This window comes from Harpia harpyja, chromosome 14 (assembly GCF_026419915.1).
Source record: "Harpia harpyja isolate bHarHar1 chromosome 14, bHarHar1 primary haplotype, whole genome shotgun sequence".
Lineage (NCBI taxonomy): Eukaryota > Metazoa > Chordata > Aves > Accipitriformes > Accipitridae > Harpia > Harpia harpyja.
In genome coordinates this window covers 33226761-33246038 of record NC_068953.1, presented here as the reverse complement: position 1 = coordinate 33246038, position 19278 = coordinate 33226761, and the positions used below count along the sequence as shown (strand labels likewise).

At 37.3% G+C, this 19278-nt stretch overlaps 2 protein-coding genes across 7 annotated transcripts in view; one reads left to right on the top strand and one right to left on the bottom strand.

Annotated features, from left to right (window-relative positions):
- Positions 1–12536, top strand: part of MTMR10 (myotubularin related protein 10) — a 43863-nt gene extending 31327 nt beyond the window's left edge. For both annotated transcript variants that reach the window (XM_052807913.1, XM_052807914.1), the window contains 10 exons: positions 1162–1336; positions 1771–1858; positions 2028–2116; positions 3122–3252; positions 3378–3447; positions 3641–3711; positions 4592–4761; positions 6114–6284; positions 7171–7353; positions 7889–12536. In XM_052807913.1, the coding sequence (XP_052663873.1) occupies positions 1162–1336; positions 1771–1858; positions 2028–2116; positions 3122–3252; positions 3378–3447; positions 3641–3711; positions 4592–4761; positions 6114–6284; positions 7171–7353; positions 7889–8488 (1748 nt within the window). In that variant the 3' untranslated portion in view covers positions 8489–12536. The remainder of the gene's footprint in view (positions 1–1161; positions 1337–1770; positions 1859–2027; positions 2117–3121; positions 3253–3377; positions 3448–3640; positions 3712–4591; positions 4762–6113; positions 6285–7170; positions 7354–7888) is intronic.
- FAN1 (FANCD2 and FANCI associated nuclease 1) overlaps positions 1–19278 on the bottom strand; it is a 48932-nt gene that overhangs the window by 8137 nt on the left and 21517 nt on the right. For 3 of the 5 annotated variants that reach the window (XM_052807908.1, XM_052807911.1, XM_052807907.1), the window contains 4 exons: positions 17985–18088; positions 15159–15353; positions 14635–14763; positions 13310–13786 (listed from right to left, as the gene is read on the bottom strand). In XM_052807908.1, the coding sequence (XP_052663868.1) occupies positions 13649–13786; positions 14635–14763; positions 15159–15353; positions 17985–18088 (566 nt within the window). In that variant the 3' untranslated portion in view covers positions 13310–13648. Of the gene's footprint in view, positions 1–8906; positions 12634–13309; positions 13787–14634; positions 14764–15158; positions 15354–17984; positions 18089–19278 lie in introns of those variants that run through there. The other 2 variants (XM_052807909.1, XM_052807910.1) reach the window with 2 other exon arrangements.

Sequence of the window (19278 nt, the reverse complement as noted above, 5' to 3'; positions counted from 1 at the left end):
GGTGTTTGTAGCATAGATCTCTGGCTTTGCTCTTACAATTCCAGCACTGTGTTTTATGACTCTCTATCCCTGCTAGTCCCAGTAAAGTAAAAGCTGAAATACTGTCTTTGTGCTTCTTGAGGAACATAAAGAGCCTGCATTGCTCTGGTGTATATGTACATCATTTTTTCCCAGGCTATATTTGATAATTACATATCCTGCCATCAGTAAAATTATAACGTTTTTTGGTAATTATCATATTTCTCTGTATACTATCTTTGAACAACTACTTCATTCTGATTTTAGTCAAGTTTTCTTCTGAAAAACATAAGTAGTCTGAGTACTAGTGCAAGAGTGAAGTTGATAGAAGAAGTAGAACCTACACAATCACTGAGATGGCAGTAGAGCTGTAACGCTGTATTCTGCTTTGTTTGGGCAGGCGCTTACATCTTTACAGACTCTTGCTAAAGCTAGGAGCTTTCATGGCAGAGGTAATAGGGTTGAGTCTCAGTTTATTTCACTTCTGTCTAAAAAGTTACTTCCAAGTGTCAAGAAACAAAATGTAGTCTCCTTTGACACAGCTGACTGCCTGCTTGGCACCTAAGGAATGATCAGCAAAGGAGATCCTTCTGTATTAGTAACTATATAATCTTCTTGGACCCTAGTGACAAAATGGTAGGCTACCTTTTTGTGTGGATATAAATATATATATATATATATTTAACCTGGCCTTCAATTTTTTTTATTTGCTCTTAATACAGCAGTCAATAAAGCTGTTGAAGTTACATCATTTTTATTTTGCTTTCTTCATAAGGTACCTCATTAAACGGTAGCCTATAAAGGGTTCATGTTTTTAAAATGTCGTGAACTTTGGTGTGTTGAAGAGAGAAATCCTGTGACTGAAGATAACATTCGTTCCTGACTGTTAGTATGTCTTGCTTTCTATCAAGCAGCACAACATACCAATTTTACATTACTTCTCTGTTGAAATTGCAGGAAAAAATACATTTACATCATCATGTATTGCGAAACTGTCATTAGATGACCAATCTGTTATAATACAAAAATAGGTAACATTAGTCCTGATGCTAGCGGCTCATTCTTTTAATTAGGAAGGTGAAGAGTTTTATTTTTTTCCTCTGTTTTTTTTTAAATGTGCATTGATGAATTTTCTTTTCCTAGCAAAGAAGGTGAATGGAATAGACCCAGGAGGTGGTGGTAGCGGCATCGGCAGTGCCAGTGGTCAGCAGACACCTTTGTTTGAAACTTACTCTGATTGGGATAGAGAAATCAAAAGGACAGGTGCATCAGAGTGGAGAGTTTGTTCAGTCAATGAAGGTTATATGATATCTACTTGGTAAGTTTCTCTTGTAACACCAGTAGAAGAAAACAAGGCAATTATGCTGTCTTTTCCTGTCTCCTGTACCAAAGCCTCTATCCTACCTAACTGTGCACTTCACTTCTTAAATGTGTCACACTCTGGAGAGGCCCTCAGTTAAAAGATCCTGCAAATGTTGTCATTAAAGGAAATGTTATATTTTGGGGCATCTGTTGCTTTCATGCTTTTGTACTTCCCTTTGAAACATGCACATTTCTAAACAAATACATCTGAGCTGTACCAATGATATATAAGATCATGGAGGCATACAGGACAACCAGTTAGCACTGCCCTATTATTAGGGGCTGGTGCATTATAGTTTAACAGAGTTGGTAACGCAGCATTGCAGCAAGAGAAAAGCTGGTAAAATACATAGGGAAAAGTAACCTCTTGTATCATATTTTTTTCCCAAGCCTTCCAGAATATTTTGTGGTTCCATCTTCCTTAGCAGATCAAGATCTTAAGCTGTACTCCTACTCTTTTATTGGGAGACGAATGCCAGTAAGTGTAGTCTTCATTCTGTTACTGTTCTTGATCGTTGTACAATATTAATCTTAAAGATATATATGTCTATTAACATAGTTTTGTGTGTAGCATTAAGAAAAAAATTTCTGTGGAACAACACTAACCTGCATTATTTTGTTTCTTTTGTGTTTTTTTCCCAAATTAGTTATGGTCCTGGAATCACCCTAATGGGAGTGCCCTTGTAAGAATGGCCAACATTAAAGATGTATTGCAACAAAGAAGAATTGATCAAAGGTAAATCATTAGTTATGTTATTCTTTAATCAGACGTGTAGGATAACGCAAGTGACTGTGTAACATACAGCAGCAATTGGTAATTGAGAGGATACTTGCTTCATAATGTTGTAGTGCAATAGCTTTTGAGAAACTGTTCTCTGAATATAATTCTGGCACAATTTCTATTCAAGGTCCACTTCAGTTTCAAATACTGAATAATTTTTCAAATTTTAAGGGACATTTATTTTTTAGACAGCAAGTCATTCAGATGAGAGAATTTATTGATAAAAGGAGCAGACTTAATCTTTTCTATTGATGTTACTATATAACAGCTTATGTTGGTGGAGATTTTCTTACCTGCCTCAGCAAGACACAGTAAAAATTATTTATTTGTGGCGTTGGGAAATACAGTCTATAGATTTAGTGCCACAATGCACATGATATTTCTGTGAAGTATTTGTCATTCATTGTCCTTGATGAAAGATGAAGGCATTTAGAGCCTTGCATAAGTAGTTTACTAGCTTGGTATTTTTTGTTCATTGGTTTAATTTGTAGGGTGACTTTTTGTAGTAGTACAAACACTTGCACTGTGTGTGTGTTAGGCTGGATCTCTGAGTTTTATCTGAAACCCTGTCAGATTTCCTGGCTTTATAAACTTTATATATGTTCCGTTTATTTAGCCTAGATAAGTCTTACTAAAGATTGTGGAAAATTAAAAATTGAATAGATCTCTTTAACCATAAGTCAGCCTCAGATTTTCATTTCCCAAACATGTTGTTTTAATGATCCAGCGTTTCCATTTTTTTTTGTTTTGTAACTAACAGATACCAAAAATATTTGAGTCAATACCTTTGTGGCAGGAGCAATATATCTCCCGAATATAAACTAGAAAAAAATTTTTTTTAAATAAGGTGCATGTTTTATGTCGTTTTAGTTGTTTGCAGTTAAAGACCGTGGCATGTTTCTTGAAAGACTGTTTCTCTCTGCTCCAATAATAAAATGGCTGATTCTTTTTCTTATTTAGGATTTGTAATGCAATAACTCGAAGCCATCCTCTAAGAAGTGATGTTTACAAATCTGATCTGGACAAGTGTCTCCCCAACATCCAGGAAATCCAGGCTGCACATACCAAACTCAAACAGCTGTGTGTTAATGGTATGCTGGACTGTCCTTCTTTCATGGTGGTTACTTTCTTGAAATACAACAAATTCTACTAGATCTGGCTAACAGGAATAGTTATTTGAAGTTGTTCTGCAATGTAATTACTTTCTTTGTTGCAGAGCCTTTTGAAGAAACTGAAGAGAAGTGGCTATCCTCACTGGAAAATACTCGCTGGTTAGAGTACATTAGGTTTGTACCATTAATAAAATGATGGTTAATGAGATGTGAAAAACTTTCACCAGTGTAAATAAGCAGTGAATCTGTTGAAGGATTCTCTATTTTAATATATGAGTTAGGTAAATATAGATATTCCAAATATTTTTTTCTTCTAGAGTGTGAACCTGTTATATTAACTGTTGTATCATTTTGTTTTCCTGTCTAGATCATTTCTTAAGCATTCTGCTGAGCTTGTATATATGATGGAGTGTAAGCATGTTTCTGTAGTTCTACAAGGTAATACAATCATATAGCATGCTGTATTCTTAGCATTAGTATGATAACGTAGATAAAAACATTTAGATAAAATCAACTGTAATCTTTATACGTAAACCCCATTGCTTCTAAATATTTTAGGCATTGGAGGAACTAGAAAGGAAAATAATTTTGTTATGTCTCTGAACTGTAGTGTAGTCCACAGCATCAAAGGAATATTTTAATTTGAGTCTTTGTGGTTTTTATTCTGATAATGGTATGACAGAATCAAAACATTAGGGTGAACTTTTGTACTGTGTTAACTGGGCTAATACTCCATGCATAAGCAATGTCAGTTTTATTCAGAGCTCCTATGTACAAAAGTATTTAACTAACAGTGGCTGCTGTTGTGTAAATGCAAACAGATATTCCAGAAAAAAAAGACACTGAAAAATTTGCTCATATCAAGATCAGAAATTTTGTAATTTCTGTAACTTTTACAAGACCTGTCCAGCTGGTATATCCCACTCTCCCCATATAATGACCTTCTAAAAACTGCTTCAGGGTGGAAAATCTGTTGAAAAATTCCAGCAACATGAACACCCTCCTTCTTAGCACATCTTGGTTTAAATACCAGGCATTTGGGTGGGTATTTTGTTCTTGATGAATGCATTGTTGTGCTGGATACTGCAGGAACCTTTTCTATTGTATGAGTCTCAGTTAAAAAAAAAAAAAAAAGGTGTTTTTTTCTTCTAGTTTTTTTAAACTATGGGAACCATTACGGCAGCAAAAAGCATGTTTTAAAAGAAATTCAAAGAAAAACACTAGACCTAGTTGCCACTTTTTGCTTTTTGAGATCTAATTCTGTATACGTGCATATATATACCTTATATATTTCATACATTCTGTATGTTATTCACAGAGGAAGAGGGACGGGACCTGAGCTGTCTTGCTGCTTCTCTCATTCAAGTCATGCTGGATCCCTATTTTCGAACAATTGTTGGATTTCAAAGCTTGATACAGAAGGAATGGGTCATGGCAGGATATCAGTTTTTAGATAGGTGTAACCACTTAAAGAGATCTGACAAAGAGGTAAAAATGAATTGTATTTGTATGTGATAACAGTATCTGGTTAATATCAGCCTGAATATTTATTCACACAGAAATCTAAAAGTAAAAATATTTTTTAATACTTTCAAATCTCATTAAACTAATGTCAGAAAAAAATGAGTCTTTGTCCAGGATAGAGATATATTTTCTTTATCTTCTGTAGCCTTGTGAGAATCAGTGAAACACCAGGTGCAATCAAATCTTGCTGGGTTTTTATGTTGCTTCAGTGTTATACATGAAAAGGTCCCACTGTTACAAATGCTAGCACAGCCCACATTTTAAATTGAAATAAAAGGGGTTTAGGAGTGGGTTTGGAGGGGGTGGTTTGTTTTACCAAGGGTATCTGTTTTCATCCCTGGTTTTTTGAATGCAAAGTCATATCAGTGTGCAGTACTTTGAAAAGTACTGAGCTGATAGAGAAGCACTGCAGCTTTATGAACTGATACACAGCTGCCAAACAGATTAATAGAGGGTAGCATAGTGCTTGATTTTCAGTATTTCCAGCTAATCTTATTTGGCCTTTTCATTGCAAAGGAGCAACTTGTAATTGCAGTTGGAAAAATAGAGGACCCTAGGTTAGCAGCCTTTTTCGGGGACAATGCCCAAGAGTAATAGAAAAGCAATATCCCCAGAGAGTGGAGCCAACAGATAAACTGAGGACAGTGAGCACTAAGCAGGGAAAATGCATGTAGGATAAAGAAACTGAAATACCAAGGGCGAAATAATGAGAAAGCAGATGTTTTGACCCTAGGAAAGGATATACAGAAGGGTGAAACTGGGAAGAGGAAAATATTTCTAAAACTTTATATAAATGATAGTTTATACTTTTGCCATTCATGGGCCACTGTGGAAAGAGCTAGAAAGTGTAGTGAGAAGTTAATGTGGCTGAATCATAAGCCCTCCAGTGACTCCAAACAGGAAAGAAGTATATACATTGTGAAAATAAGGCCAATTAGTAAGGAAGGCTCATACAAGTACTAATTTGGAAATTATGAGGGACATACAAGATGGCAGAAAGCATTTTTGCAGCTGCATGAGTACGAAGAGAGCCCAGGAAAGAATTGACTGGCTTCTTACAGAGAAGGGAAAGCTGTGGAAAGGTAATGCTGAGAAAGCCAGTTCACATAGTTGCTTGTGAAAATGGCTAAACAGGAATACAGGGTGTTACAGTTGCATAAAATCATACAAAATGGAATACTCCAAATAGTTTACCCTGTTGGGGAATGTACCGGAGGTATAGCTGAATACCCTAATGGAGCACTAACTGCAAAGAAATTGGTATGACTTGGGAAAAGCTTATGTTAAGGCTAATAATTCTCTGTTTCTTTTCCCAGTCTCCTTTGTTCTTGATGTTTCTTGACTGTGTTTGGCAGCTGCTAGAACAATATCCAGCAGCCTTCGAGTTTTCTGAAATGTACTTGACCATATTGTACGACAGTGCACGTATCTCATTGTTTGGCACTTTCCTTTTCAATTGTCCTCATCAGCGAGTAAAGGAAAGCACTGTGAGTATGAAGTGTTCCACCTACTTTTCAAATAAGAGACTTCAGCATGCCCTTCTGGAAATAACATCATCTCAACTAAATGGTATTCCTTTGTATTTTTCAAAATGTCACACTCTGTTTGGGGCAAAATATTCAGCTCCCCAGATGAATATGATCAGAATGTCCTTTCAGGTGATCTTTCCATAGACAGTTGGCATAGACGGTCTTTTTTTTTTTTTTTTTTCCTAGAAAAGCATTGTTATTGTACATTATTATTTGTACTCCTCTAGGAAACAGATTTTATATCTGGAACTGATAAAGTAGAATGACGGGCAATAAATAGAATTTCACACTTCAGGCAAACTTTGAAATCTCTTGACATAATTGTTTAAATAGTTGAAAAAGTTGGAAAAGACTGTGAAGTTCAAAGGTATTTAGAAAACTGAACACTTAGATTTGTTTTTGAAAACTGGAGCTTATCAGAACTGCATGTAGAAAACATTTGATGGCTGATAAATAAGTAAAACTTACTTATTTTGTTAAATATTTTCCCTTTAAAGTTTTAGGTAGCTACCTTACGAAGTAGTACAGCATTAAGGGACCATTAGTGTATTCTCAAAATAACAGTTTGGGGGATTTAAGAGTAAACAAACAATTTAATATCATTGAAAAGTAATTTTTGCTAAGTAAGTAGCCCTGCCTCTGCATTGCACAAATGAAAAACAGGGTACAGCTGTTTTCTCCAGCAGCAGACTGTCTTGCTGCTCTGTTGTTTTCATCCGCAGCCACCTCTAAATTATATCCCTGCTCTTCTATGCTCAATAGTTATGCACTGGTTTATAATTAAGATTTGTGAATAAGCCTGTTTTCTTTGATTTTAATATGCCTGAATGTTAACTTTTTGCAGGAATTTGCCATAAGCAAAAATATTCAGCTGGGTGATGAGAAAGGCCTCAAATTTCCTTGTGTTTGGGACTGGTCTCTTCAGTTTACAAGCAGGGATCGCCTGCTCTTTCACAACCCTTTGTATATTGGGAAGAGTGCGCCATGTGTACAAAATGGAGCAGTGAAAACTTTTAAACGCTCAAAGGTAACTATAGTGATGTCTGTGAATGGACTGTTTCTGTGCTTAACCATAAGGTGTTAATGCTTAGAAATTAGTTACATGGTGTTTTACACCCTCAGTTTAGCAATAGGAGCATTAATTCTCTTAGCTTCCCAGCGTAAAGAAATTATTTTCTGTAGAAGTAAAGATGCAGATTGTTGAGCCTTGTGCTCTGGGACATTTTCTGATAGGGCTGAGCTCACTGCCAACATTTGCCTTATTTCACCTGTGGAAAAGTGATGACATGCCACTTTTTTCCCACAGGGTTGCCAGTTTTTTCAGTGAACACTGATTAATTTAATCATTCATTGCTTTAGAAAGCCTCGAAAACATATGTATTTCTTTTTAAAGGCTACAGGTGGCCACAGTTTGCCCTGTGAGCCCTGCAGTAGTGACTCTCAAGCTCAGAACTGTTTAAAGGTCACATAATTTCTCTGGATGATGCAGCCTAGCAGCTCAGGGAAATCTGCTATTCAAATGAGCATAAAACTGGAAAATTACCAGTATTTATTTTCTGCAGAAAAACTACAGCTCCACGTTGCGAGGTGTCCCCCCAGCATTAAAAAACGGAATCATCAGTGAGCAAGAGTTCCTTCCGAGAAGAAACTCTCTGATACTAAAACTGAAACCGGACTTTTTACAGCAAACAGAGAGTCAGAGTAACAGTATGGAACAGTACTTCAGAGACTGGTTTGCAAAGCCTGTTGATTTGCACGGTGTAATTCTGCCCCATCTCTCTGGAACACAAATAAAACTGTGGAAACTGTGCTACTTCCGCTGGGTTCCTGAGGCCCAGATTAATCATGGTGGCTTCATCACTGCTTTCCATAAAGTTTCTTTGCTGGCAGATGAAGTAGACATGTTAAACCGGAATCTTCGGCAGTACAAAAGCAACTCTTCTTTGCAAGGCAGCTGCTCAGAACTGGATCAAAGCAGGATGTACTTCAGAGCAAATAGTTTAAATGACACCTCTGAGGCCCCAGACTTTCTCTCCTCCTCATTCCCATTTTCTCCTGTAGGGAACCTATGCAGACGGAGCATTCTGGGGACACCTTTAAGCAAATTTTTAAGTGGGGCCAAAATCTGGCTATCTACTGAGACACTTGCAAATGAAGATTAAGATGATGTGGTGGTTTAAAGGTTTGGGGAGAACACAGCATATCATTTTGTCTTTTCTAAGTTAACACTGCTAAATGCGGCATTGAAAGCTGTAATAATTTTTATATACAAACGTTATGTAAGTTTTGCACAAATATTTAAAAGCAAAGCGAGTCATGCTTCAAATCGCACAATTTTGTCTTCAGTAGTTCTCATCTGCTAGGGCTTCTGGTCCCTAATTTCTTCTGTATTTTTGTGGTTTGGCTTATTATATGCGATGGAGCATTTCATTAGCTAGTTGAAAGGCATGGTGTGGTCATTAACAAGGCTTCTGCTTGAAACATCTTTTTTCCCAGATAGTGACTGAAGTGACTCTTGTGCCAAAACAGCTTGGCAAATCATAGTAGTTCAGTGCAGTGGACAGAGACCGACAGCTGAAATCTGGGAACAAGCTATTTTATCAGATTGCCTCTTCAGGAAGAATACTTACGTGCATACATACATAGATACATACTAACGTTCTGTGACTTGGATCATCCTACATATGTGTTAATGCAGTGTGTATCCATGGGGTGGTTGTTCCCTTTTCTTTCTCTCCCCAAAAGGTATTCATTAACATTTAGTCAGATTTGTGCTCTTTGTCATGAGCTTGACTTTAGACTATAGGAATCAACTTCAGGACAATGCACTGTTAACCTTAAAACATTACTGTAGATATGGTATTGCAGTAGCTTTAGAAGTGCCTTTAATCGGGAGGAAACAGTAGCAAGATTACTCTAATGCAGCTGACCTGACACCCTTTGCCCCCAACTTTTTACAGTACGTTGTTACGGTAAGTTATTGTTCCATCCCCTGCATCCTCCTCTCCATTTCTGGAAATAACAGAAGGCCAGCTCAAGAGACAGCAGGTTTTTCCTCTTTAAGGTTAAGCTCATTTCTAAGTCTCATGAGAGCCTCACTTTTTAATGTAAGCACCTCAAATACTCAGCATTGTATCCCTGCATGGATCCTGATCCCTGCCAACCCTCTCCTCATCCTGTTGCAGGATGAAGTAGCTTTCAGCAGAATTCATACTTAAGCCCTACTGGGTTCCAGAAAGGAGGACATGCTCCAAGTGGCCAAATCCACGAGGGGTGCTAGTGCTGTTGTCACTTGTAAGTAGGTGCTGGAAGAAGAGCGGTTAGTGGTGCCGCCTTCTTACATACATGCATGTCCATATGGACAGTGCAATGGACAAGTGCTGCTTGAGGGAATTAAATCCAACAGCCTCCTCTGCTTAATGCAGTAGCCTCCTCTTCACTCTAAAAGCTTTTAAATGATACCTCTCCCCTGGATGCTGTGCCAGAAAATGTCTCAAGTTTCATAGGGAGAAAACCAAGAAAGTATACTGGGAGAGTGGAGGAATAGTAATGTGTCATTCTCGTAGTTAAGGCTTTTGTTGGCTGCCTTCTCTTAACAGTGAGGCTGTATTTTGTATTAACTGATTTCTGTGTAAAACACAAATGCTATTGAACCAATGCCAAGCTTCTATTCAGGTGCTGACTCAGGTTAAGGCACCGAAGGCCTTGTATGATAGACTATAAGCTATTCTCAGTTATCGGGGAGGGGGGTGAAAAAGCTGTACGATAATAATATGCAGTATATTACAGTTTAAAAAAAGGCAGGGAGGGATGGGATTTGGAGCTTTTCATTTGTTTGTAAAACCAAACTGGTCTTCAGCACAGCCTAAATTGCAACGTGGGTTTTGGATGGCTAAGATTGCTCAAGGATTTATTTTAGAGACTACGCATCTGGAGTGGCCTTATAGGTGCAAGCTTTGTGCTAGAAAAGTCCAGTGCATACAGGACCCTGTTTTCCCCAGGCTAAAAATTACCTAAGGTACAAAGCTGTTGGGGGTACTGGCTATGCTGCTTTCTCACACTGTGTTTGGTTTGGTGGCGATAAGTGGGCAGTTTCATTGTAAAGGTGAGTTAAGGTGAGGTGTGGGGTAGACTTCCTTTTTTAACTAACCAAACCCCCCTTTTTTATGCAAATCAGCTGAGCGTGTGTGTGCATGCATGTGCATATGCGCATCTGCATGCGGGCACGCACATGCATGTTATGACATAATGCCAGATTGGTTCTGGTCAACAGTTTGTGAGGAAGAAACGTGTATTCACCTCAATGGCCTAATTATGCTGCAAGACGGTCTGAGCATGTTAAATGGTCCACAAACTAGTGTTCATTTACAACTTGCTGAAGCAGTCATCTGACTTATATTATTTCAAATGTTTGTATTAGTTTGCTTTTGTGATTTTTTTTTTTTTTCCATTAGCTTACTGCTTTCCCTGCCCTGATACTTGACATAAAAGACCTCAACCTGTGTGCTTAGTGTCTTTTGGTACCAATTTTTTTTTTTTCTTTTTAAAATTACAGTTAAAAACTATGGTGTACTTTTCTTTTTTTCCTTAGAAGTGTAACTTTTTTGGTTTAAAGGTACCAAAAAACGTGTAAATAAATTATTCCACACAGGCAGCTGGTGGAATTAAAAAAAAAAAAAAAAAAAATTAATGTTTAGGCTAGTACCCTTTGGGGGAAAAAATGGGTACTTATTTAAACAGGATTGTCTTTTATAAGGAGATTTCAGACATTTTAACATTTCAGTTCTAAGTTGTGTACAGATGCTGCAGATGGTCTTTGTATTTTTTATATATATATATATATATAGCATGGGAGGGGGTTAAAAATAATATGCCTTTATAATAAAAGCTGTCTAAATATCTATTTGCCAAACAGACTTAAAAAGAAATTTTACACAGCTCAAAAAGGGGAGTTAAGCAAGCAGAGGCTGAGTTGGTGATAAGCGTGGGGGAGAGATGGGGGCACCTCCTGCAGGGAGGAAGGGGAGCTATCCACCTTTCCCTGGAAATATAGACAAGGTTCTGCATCCTCAGGGTTGTACAGGCCTTGCCTTCTGGGGAATTTGAACAACTACTGTGTGTCTGTGTGTGCATGCGTGCTTGTGTTTGTTTTTTCTTCCTCTTAAGTTAAACATCTTAATTTTTTTAATTTACTTTTGAAAGACAGGTACTAAGTGTTAATTTTAAAATTTTCTCCACTCTGCACAGTTGCCTTAGCAATAGTCAGTAGGGACTGCTCTGAACATCTTTTGTACCTTTCAAAAGCAATTTTGGGGTTTGAGTATGTATCTTTGCCTTCTATGTACAGAGTACTGACATAAAAGTGTGTGTATATATATGTGTGTGTGTATATATATATATGTACACATTTTCAAATTTTAATTTCTGTTCACCATTTAAAACAAGATACTGTTAATGCCATTTTGGTGTTGCAAGAGTAGAGAAACTACCAAGCAGCTCATCTTTTTTTGTCTGTTTCTAGAAAATGTGCACTATTTTGGCTGTTACTAGCTGTTATATCATGACTTTTGTACTACACTGTAAACCATGCGGGGGGGGAATATGAAACGCTGGTTGATATGGTTAAAAGTGTACCTCCAGTGTCATTAAGTACTGTGAGGTAGAGCTTATTGTAGACTTAGTGATCATGGCAGTACAACTTTATTCACCATTTACTGCCATGTATTGAAGAGATTTCTTTCATTCCAGAAATGCTTTGAAAAATGTGCGTTTGTGTGTATATGTATACCCAGGCCTGCACGTGTGTTTAATGTGCACCTGCCTGCAATACCACTTTGATATTAACTGCCTTGTATTTTTAATGAAAATGTAGCAAGTGGGGCAAAGGTTTTGGCTTACTCTCAGATGGAAAGACATTAAAACCAAAAAATTTCTAACATATATTTAATTTAAGCAAAGGACAAAATCTTAACTTTGCCTCTAACATAAGAGACAGAAATCTGTACCTCAAATTGCTCTAGGCAGTAGGTTTCTAATGCTGTTGCTGTGATGGTTTAGAGCTCACTATTTCAACTGAAACTAAAACCTTTGTGCCTGATAATGATTTATTGAGTAAAGTAGCAGTGCCAGGAAGACTGTAAAATCCTGATGCTGAGTTGTGAATGTGAAATAAATTAGACTAAATAAAAGTCCATACCTTTCCACAGCAAACTTCAGGTGGTTTTCTTTAACTTCCTCTAACAACAACAACAAAAAAAATAGCAGGGGCTGTGTGTTTGTTTTTTCCAAGAAAAGCAGGGACAATGTGCTGTAGAAAGATGATTAATAAAAAAGATACACAAATGATCTTAATTTCTCACTACATTCTGTTACAGTCTTTGCTGTTTGTATGGTAAGCAGAACTTCTGATATCAGGAAAACTTACTCAGTATGAGAACAAAGACTCCAGAGAAAAGATGTTGGCTATGGGTTAAAATTGAGACAAACCCACAGGATTTTGGTGTCTTAAAAGATAACTCATCCTTTTGGTTCCATTTCAGTTGACTTGACTTACTTATTTCTGAATAAGAAAAACACATCAATTTATGTGTGGCAAAACTGACTATAATAAGTGACACACCGCAACTGAGTGCAGTGATATTGGCACTGAACACCTCCTGTCTACTATGAGAAATATTTCCCCTTTATACAGATAATACAGATATTCACAACACAAGGAGCTGTTAAATTATCCTTTCATATGTAGCAGCACATTAAAACAGCATTTAAAAAAAAAGTTTTATGCCTTACTCTAGGCCATCATTGACCAGCTGTATTTTTTTACATTAAACTGAAAAATTGAAACACATAATACAAAGTGGGGACAGTTAGAGAACCACGCTGGTCCTGACAATCCTGGAAAGGTGCTAAACTTGCACCTTGCAAGGAATCTTGCACAACAGAATGAACTCAGGCTACACAGGCAACATGGAAATGATCAGGACTTGATGCACCACATTTTTTATTGCAGACACTGTTCTCAGTTGGTACCAGTGTGATTGCAGCTGTTTATTTCTCTTTACTTAGGCAAAAGCCCCTAGATTACCTTTCATAGAATAAGTTATGAATTGTATATAGAAGAGAAAGGCTGTGGTCTGAACACAAAGTGACATACAGTAAATCACACTAACAGTCTTCTCAAACTTTTTTAGAATGTTTTGTGCTAAAAGTAACTACAGTAATGTTCCAAGAAACCAGAATTTTAGATGAAACTACTTTTAATAAGCAGCAGCCAGTAGTGTGTATCATGCCAGTTCCTTTAAAAACACCCGTTACCCACATTGTCAACTGAGGCGTTTACTCTTGCCTCCAATGGCTTGCACATGACAAACTTCTACTGTAGCGCCCAGCTTCTTCAGTTCACTCAGCCAGATTATCTGCTTGTGGGACAGGCGATCATTGGGACCTTTCACTTCCACTAGCTACAAAGAAATGTGGATGATTGATTAGTAGTATGCCTGTGAAGGAACTGAAAGCTCATTAGCTCCCACAGACTAATATAAGTACTCTTTTGTGGCTGTTATTTACAACAAAAATACCATAGATTTAGCACAATGGATGGCCGAGTGGGTGCTAAGTTATTAACCCATGTTCCAAAGTTTAACTGTCAAGAGAATGAACTTTTATACAGTAAATATCCACCAAAACACAGATAGAGCCACTGGTGAATGAAGCTACCTCATACTCAAAAATTGATCATCTGCAACCTCACCTGTTCCAGCTGATACTGACAGCAACTTACTTATTCGGATGTTCTAGAGAACTAATTCCTGCTATTCAGCTGTGTTTTATAATAATTGTATAAAAAGTTGCTCCAGCAGCTATGTCCAATAGTCTCCTAGTACCCGTTCCACTACCATGCAAGATAAGATACAAACCATGACTACTCAATTTTTGTAGCAAACATAGTTGTTGTAGTCTCATATATTCACGTTTTTGTGTAAGTGGTGACATTAGCACTCCTTGCTAACAGAATGTGTATGACTGATAACAGTTGCTTTACAGTAATTTTAATCGAAGACCTAGTCTACAACAATACCTAGCCACCTCTTGCTGTTTCTCATTGTGCCCATTAAAGCTACAGCAAAATGTGATGAAATAGCAGATTAACAATCACCTACTACTTGCCATAGCTTCTGGGCAGCTGAGCAGTAGGTTTAACTCCACCACAACAGGAAAATACAGTTTGTATGGAGTGACAACTGGAAGGTTTTATACCTAAGGGTAAGATCAGCTGAGCACAGAGTACTTCCATGATCTCCCAATATACCTTGAAGTGATTAGTGTGAGTACGCCACACAACCAGGTCAGGAAGTCCCCCTCTGCAATGGCGTAGATCTTTGGAAAGTCGCCTAAAAACACCGCTCAGAAACATTCCTCCAAGGCAAGAGACAAGGCTCTGTAAGAGAAGGTTTGGTAGTTGGCTTTTTTTTTCTTTTCTTTTAATTTCCTGTACAGCCATTATTTCCTAACTCTCACAAGAATATTTTTCGGCCCATCTCAGCTTTTTGTTTAGTCACATGTAACAAGAAACATAAGTAGATGTTATCTACAGCAATTTCCCTGCTGTGTTCCCAACTAGGTTGCAGGAGAAGTGACTGTATCAGAAAAGAGTAACAGTACTTAGGATTAGGGAGAATTGTGCTGCAGTCCCCACTCAAGTCATCCCTCCCACCACTCACCATCAGCCATGGCTCAGTGCCTCAGTACAAACTGTGAGCACACTATGGCCATGTGTGATTTAACAGCAAGCCTAATCAAACAGATTGCCCGTTCTGGACAACAGCTACTTACCTGAACTTGCTGGAGGGAACTAAAACGCCCCCAGTTAACTAGTGCTGCTGCTTTTCCCTCCTGAATGGTCCAGATGTCAGCGATCAAGTTTGCCAGTGTCTCTGAGGAAGCTGTATGAAGCTCCTGGAGTCTGGCCTCAATGACATCCCTCCTGTTGTCATAGAAGCTGTCAGTGTATAAATCCAGGGGGGATGTCTGTATAAAAAGGTAAATGCAGGTCTGAGGAGCTGGCAGCAAAGCAGCGATTCCAAGAATGACAATGCCCTGCTTCATATTTTTCTTATCATCTCAACTACAAATTCAAACAAACACTGAGGCAATTTAACTTGCACCTGTCCACCACAGAAACCTTTATTAAATGGAAAAAGATTTCCATATATTCTAACACTGAATGCCAGTGCAACAAATGCTGACCACACCTTAGCCTGTGCTCTGTTGGTTTTTGACCTCTAGCCAGAGGTTTCCTTTAACAGGCAACAAAGAGCTATCATCTGCTCTCCTAACTCTCCAAGGAGTAACATTCTACTCAGGCTTTGGAATCAGTACCAAGACTGCTCAGCTACACTGAGCAGTCCGAGGTGGAGAGAACAAAGCAGTGATGAAACTAGGGAGTATCATGCAAGCTGCCTAAAAGCAGAAAGCCTTATGCATAGTACTGAACATATTACTGTATAAAGTCACTGCAGCAATTATTCAATTTTGACTATGGCTGGGAAAAAAGCTATTAAGTAGTAGCTGAGTGCCATTCTAGCTTGTCAAAATCAAATGCAGCGCACTTACTTAGAAAATGGCAAATTTCAGCCTTACACAAACTGCTGCCACAGCTAATCCCACAAAAATAAATACAGCTTTAGGAATGACTGAGTGAATCAGGTGTGAGCTTTCAGCTCACCCTTGTTCATGCCTGAGGCTCATGATAGCTTTGCTCTGCATTAATAAGTAAAATCTAGTTTAAAGAAAAATAAATTTGCAAATGAGTTGTAAATACTGGGCTTGTTATAAACATACAATTTTTCCCCCCCCTTTTTTTTTTAAGTAGGCATAATCTGCACATTAGATTATATTAAAGGAAATGTATTTAGAAAGGCAGGAGCTACAGTAAATGGTAGTTTGCACTGACAAAAACAAAGAATGCCTGCTTTTAATACGTGACATTCATACAATTAAGGCATCTTACAAGAATAGCAGATACTCTGCAAGAAAAGTTATTTGTATGAATTCCATTTACCAGTATTTCTATGGCCTTCGGAGCTACAGCAGTCCCCTTCCTGTCCTATCTATGAGACTGCAAGTGCCTTCATGTCCCACCTCACAATTCCAAAGCAAGAAGGACAACCATATCTCAATTCTTTCTGCAAACAGTATTCAACCCTAAATTTACTTGGTCAAGATGAATACAAGACAAGTAGTAAAAGCCATTTTGAAGAATTGCCATTACTCTGTAGTAATTTGTCTCTTTTCATTGAGTAGCTCTCCAAGGATATGACCAAGAACATACTGATAAGCAAGTGCTCGTGGCTTAAGATATTATCTTGAGACATGACTGTATAGAGACTCATAATCCATGTCAACAGAAAATAAACAAACCAGGTTAAACTTCAGATTAGTGGGACAGAGTGTGACTTGTATTCATAGTTTTGAGTTTAGTCCTATTGGCCTAATAAAACAATTGTACTGTTTGATTATCTAGATTTTTACATCCTCTGCTTAAGGGACTATCTAAGGATGGCCTTGAGGGAATGTATCATCTCCCTCTCCGCCAATTAAAAAGAGATATTTGTAGTGGTCACTAATCAGGGAGACAGACACCTCCAAAACCACCAGTGGTGGTTTTCAACTCAGCCACAAGGATTTCTGCTTCAACTGGTGAATAAAAATAAAGGGAGGGATGGGAAGGAGGGAAGAGAAAACCTGCATGTTTCACCTCTAAAATAAGAATAAATTTCCACCTAAGATATTTCATATTGATATAAACCTATAATTTCTTACAGTACTAATAAATCCAGTTAAGAGGCTGGTCTACCTCTGGGCCAGGGTTCCAATTAGAAGCAATGGGTTAAGGTGGAAGAAAGATGACAATTGTCTGGCCTTTTTTTAGTTCTACAACATTTTGAGATGGCTTTTTAGGGTTTTCTTAGCAAATGTCACTAAAAGTAATCAAGTTTTCTAATTGCAATTAATAAAACTGTTTCTAGCTGTAATTTGTAGGATGTAAAGCATTTAGCTAAAAGAAGTCACAAGTTCACCTGGAATCATTAATCTTAGGGTGTAGCAGGGAGTTGTTGTTGGGTGGGGGGAGGAGGGGGACCTGTAGTGGTGTTTGCTTGTTTGTTTGTTTCTTTGACAGAAAGGAAGGACGATCCCAAAAGCATAAACATGTTGGGGGGGGGGGAAATTTAACAAACCTGAGTTTTAAAAAGTGACTTCCCTTTAAAGGCTATTGAAAAGAAACAAACTTTTTTTTCTTTTTTCAATGGAATGTGTCATCTTCAAATGAGATGAACAATGCTATGGCACAGCAGTATTCTTCCACTGACTATAAAGGAAACCTTGACCAGTGAGTTCAGACATAGGACACATGCAGTTAGCCAGATGCATCCCACCCTATCTGACAGTCAATCCAGACTTACATAGCAATTAGTTACCAAGGAGTCCTTTAGTAACAAGCCCAATATAACAAATAATAAAACCAAGCAAACACCAAAATCTGTCTGGAAAGTCCCTCAGAATAAAATGTTAATCTAATCCTGAATAAGATTTTAACATGGTTACACTCTACAGCAATGGGTAAAAAGTAATTAACTAAAGAAAGCCTTTTGAAATTACCTGATAGGAATTTCTGAAAACATCAGGTATGTCATCCATGAAAATGATATCCCACATTAGAATACCATACAGCGTAATAAACGTTGAGCCTTCCCCATGAATACCTAAAGGGCAAAATTTAATAAAAAATTTCTACAGCAATCATCTCATACAAAGAGGTATTAAATCATCATGATCCAAACCAGAAACATGCTGTGGTCAGGTTTATACACAGCTGAAGTCAGTATACACTAACATTACAGCATCAAGTTGTAAATGCAGTTTATTACTTCCACAATTCGCTAATGCCTTCTATTTCCAGGCTAGTGGCCTTCATTTACAGCATAGGATTAAATTACTATGCCCTGTCATGAATAAGGTTTACTGTTCTAACTTTAGCAATTTTTAATACACAATTTTTTTTTATTTTTACACTAAAAAACTAACGCATTAATACAAAATGTTTATATATACATAAATGTTTTATATTATACACATATAAATATATGTATATGGAGCTATATGCATACATGTATGTATACATGTATGCCCATATATGTGTGTATATATATCTATGATGTGCTGCAAAAAGCACTCACCACCAGCAGACCAATGCCCAGTCAGTATACTAAAAATGTAATACATTGATAATAAAATGTCTGTGTATATAAAAATGTTTTCTATTACATTTACATATACACATACATATATGCATACATATGTGCATGTATGTGTATGTATACATGTACATATATACACATATACATACACGTATATGTATACATGTATGTACATGTGTAATATAAACCATTTTTACATATAAACATTTTGTTATTAATGTATTACATTTTTGAGTAATACTGGCTGAGCATTGGTCTGCTGGTGGCAAGTGATTGCTTTTGCATCATCTTCCTTTTTTTTTTTCACCCTGTCACTTACTAAATTGTCTCTATATCAGTCCATGAGGGTTGGGTTTGTTTTTTTTAATATAGATGTACACAGACATATGTGTACATACACGTGTAATATGTATATACATATATTTATACATACACATATGTATACATGTATGTATATATATGCATATGTATATATGTTTATATACATAAAAGTATATGTATATGTGCATACACCTATATATATACACACACGGACGTGCATACTTTTATATATTTAAAAAATTGTGGTGGGTTGTCCCTGGATGGCAGATAAGCCCACCCACCCAGTCACTTGCTAACTCCTCACACCCCAGCAGGCAGGGGGAGACAACTGGAAGTGCAAAAGTGAGGAAGAAAGAGAATCAAACAAAACCACA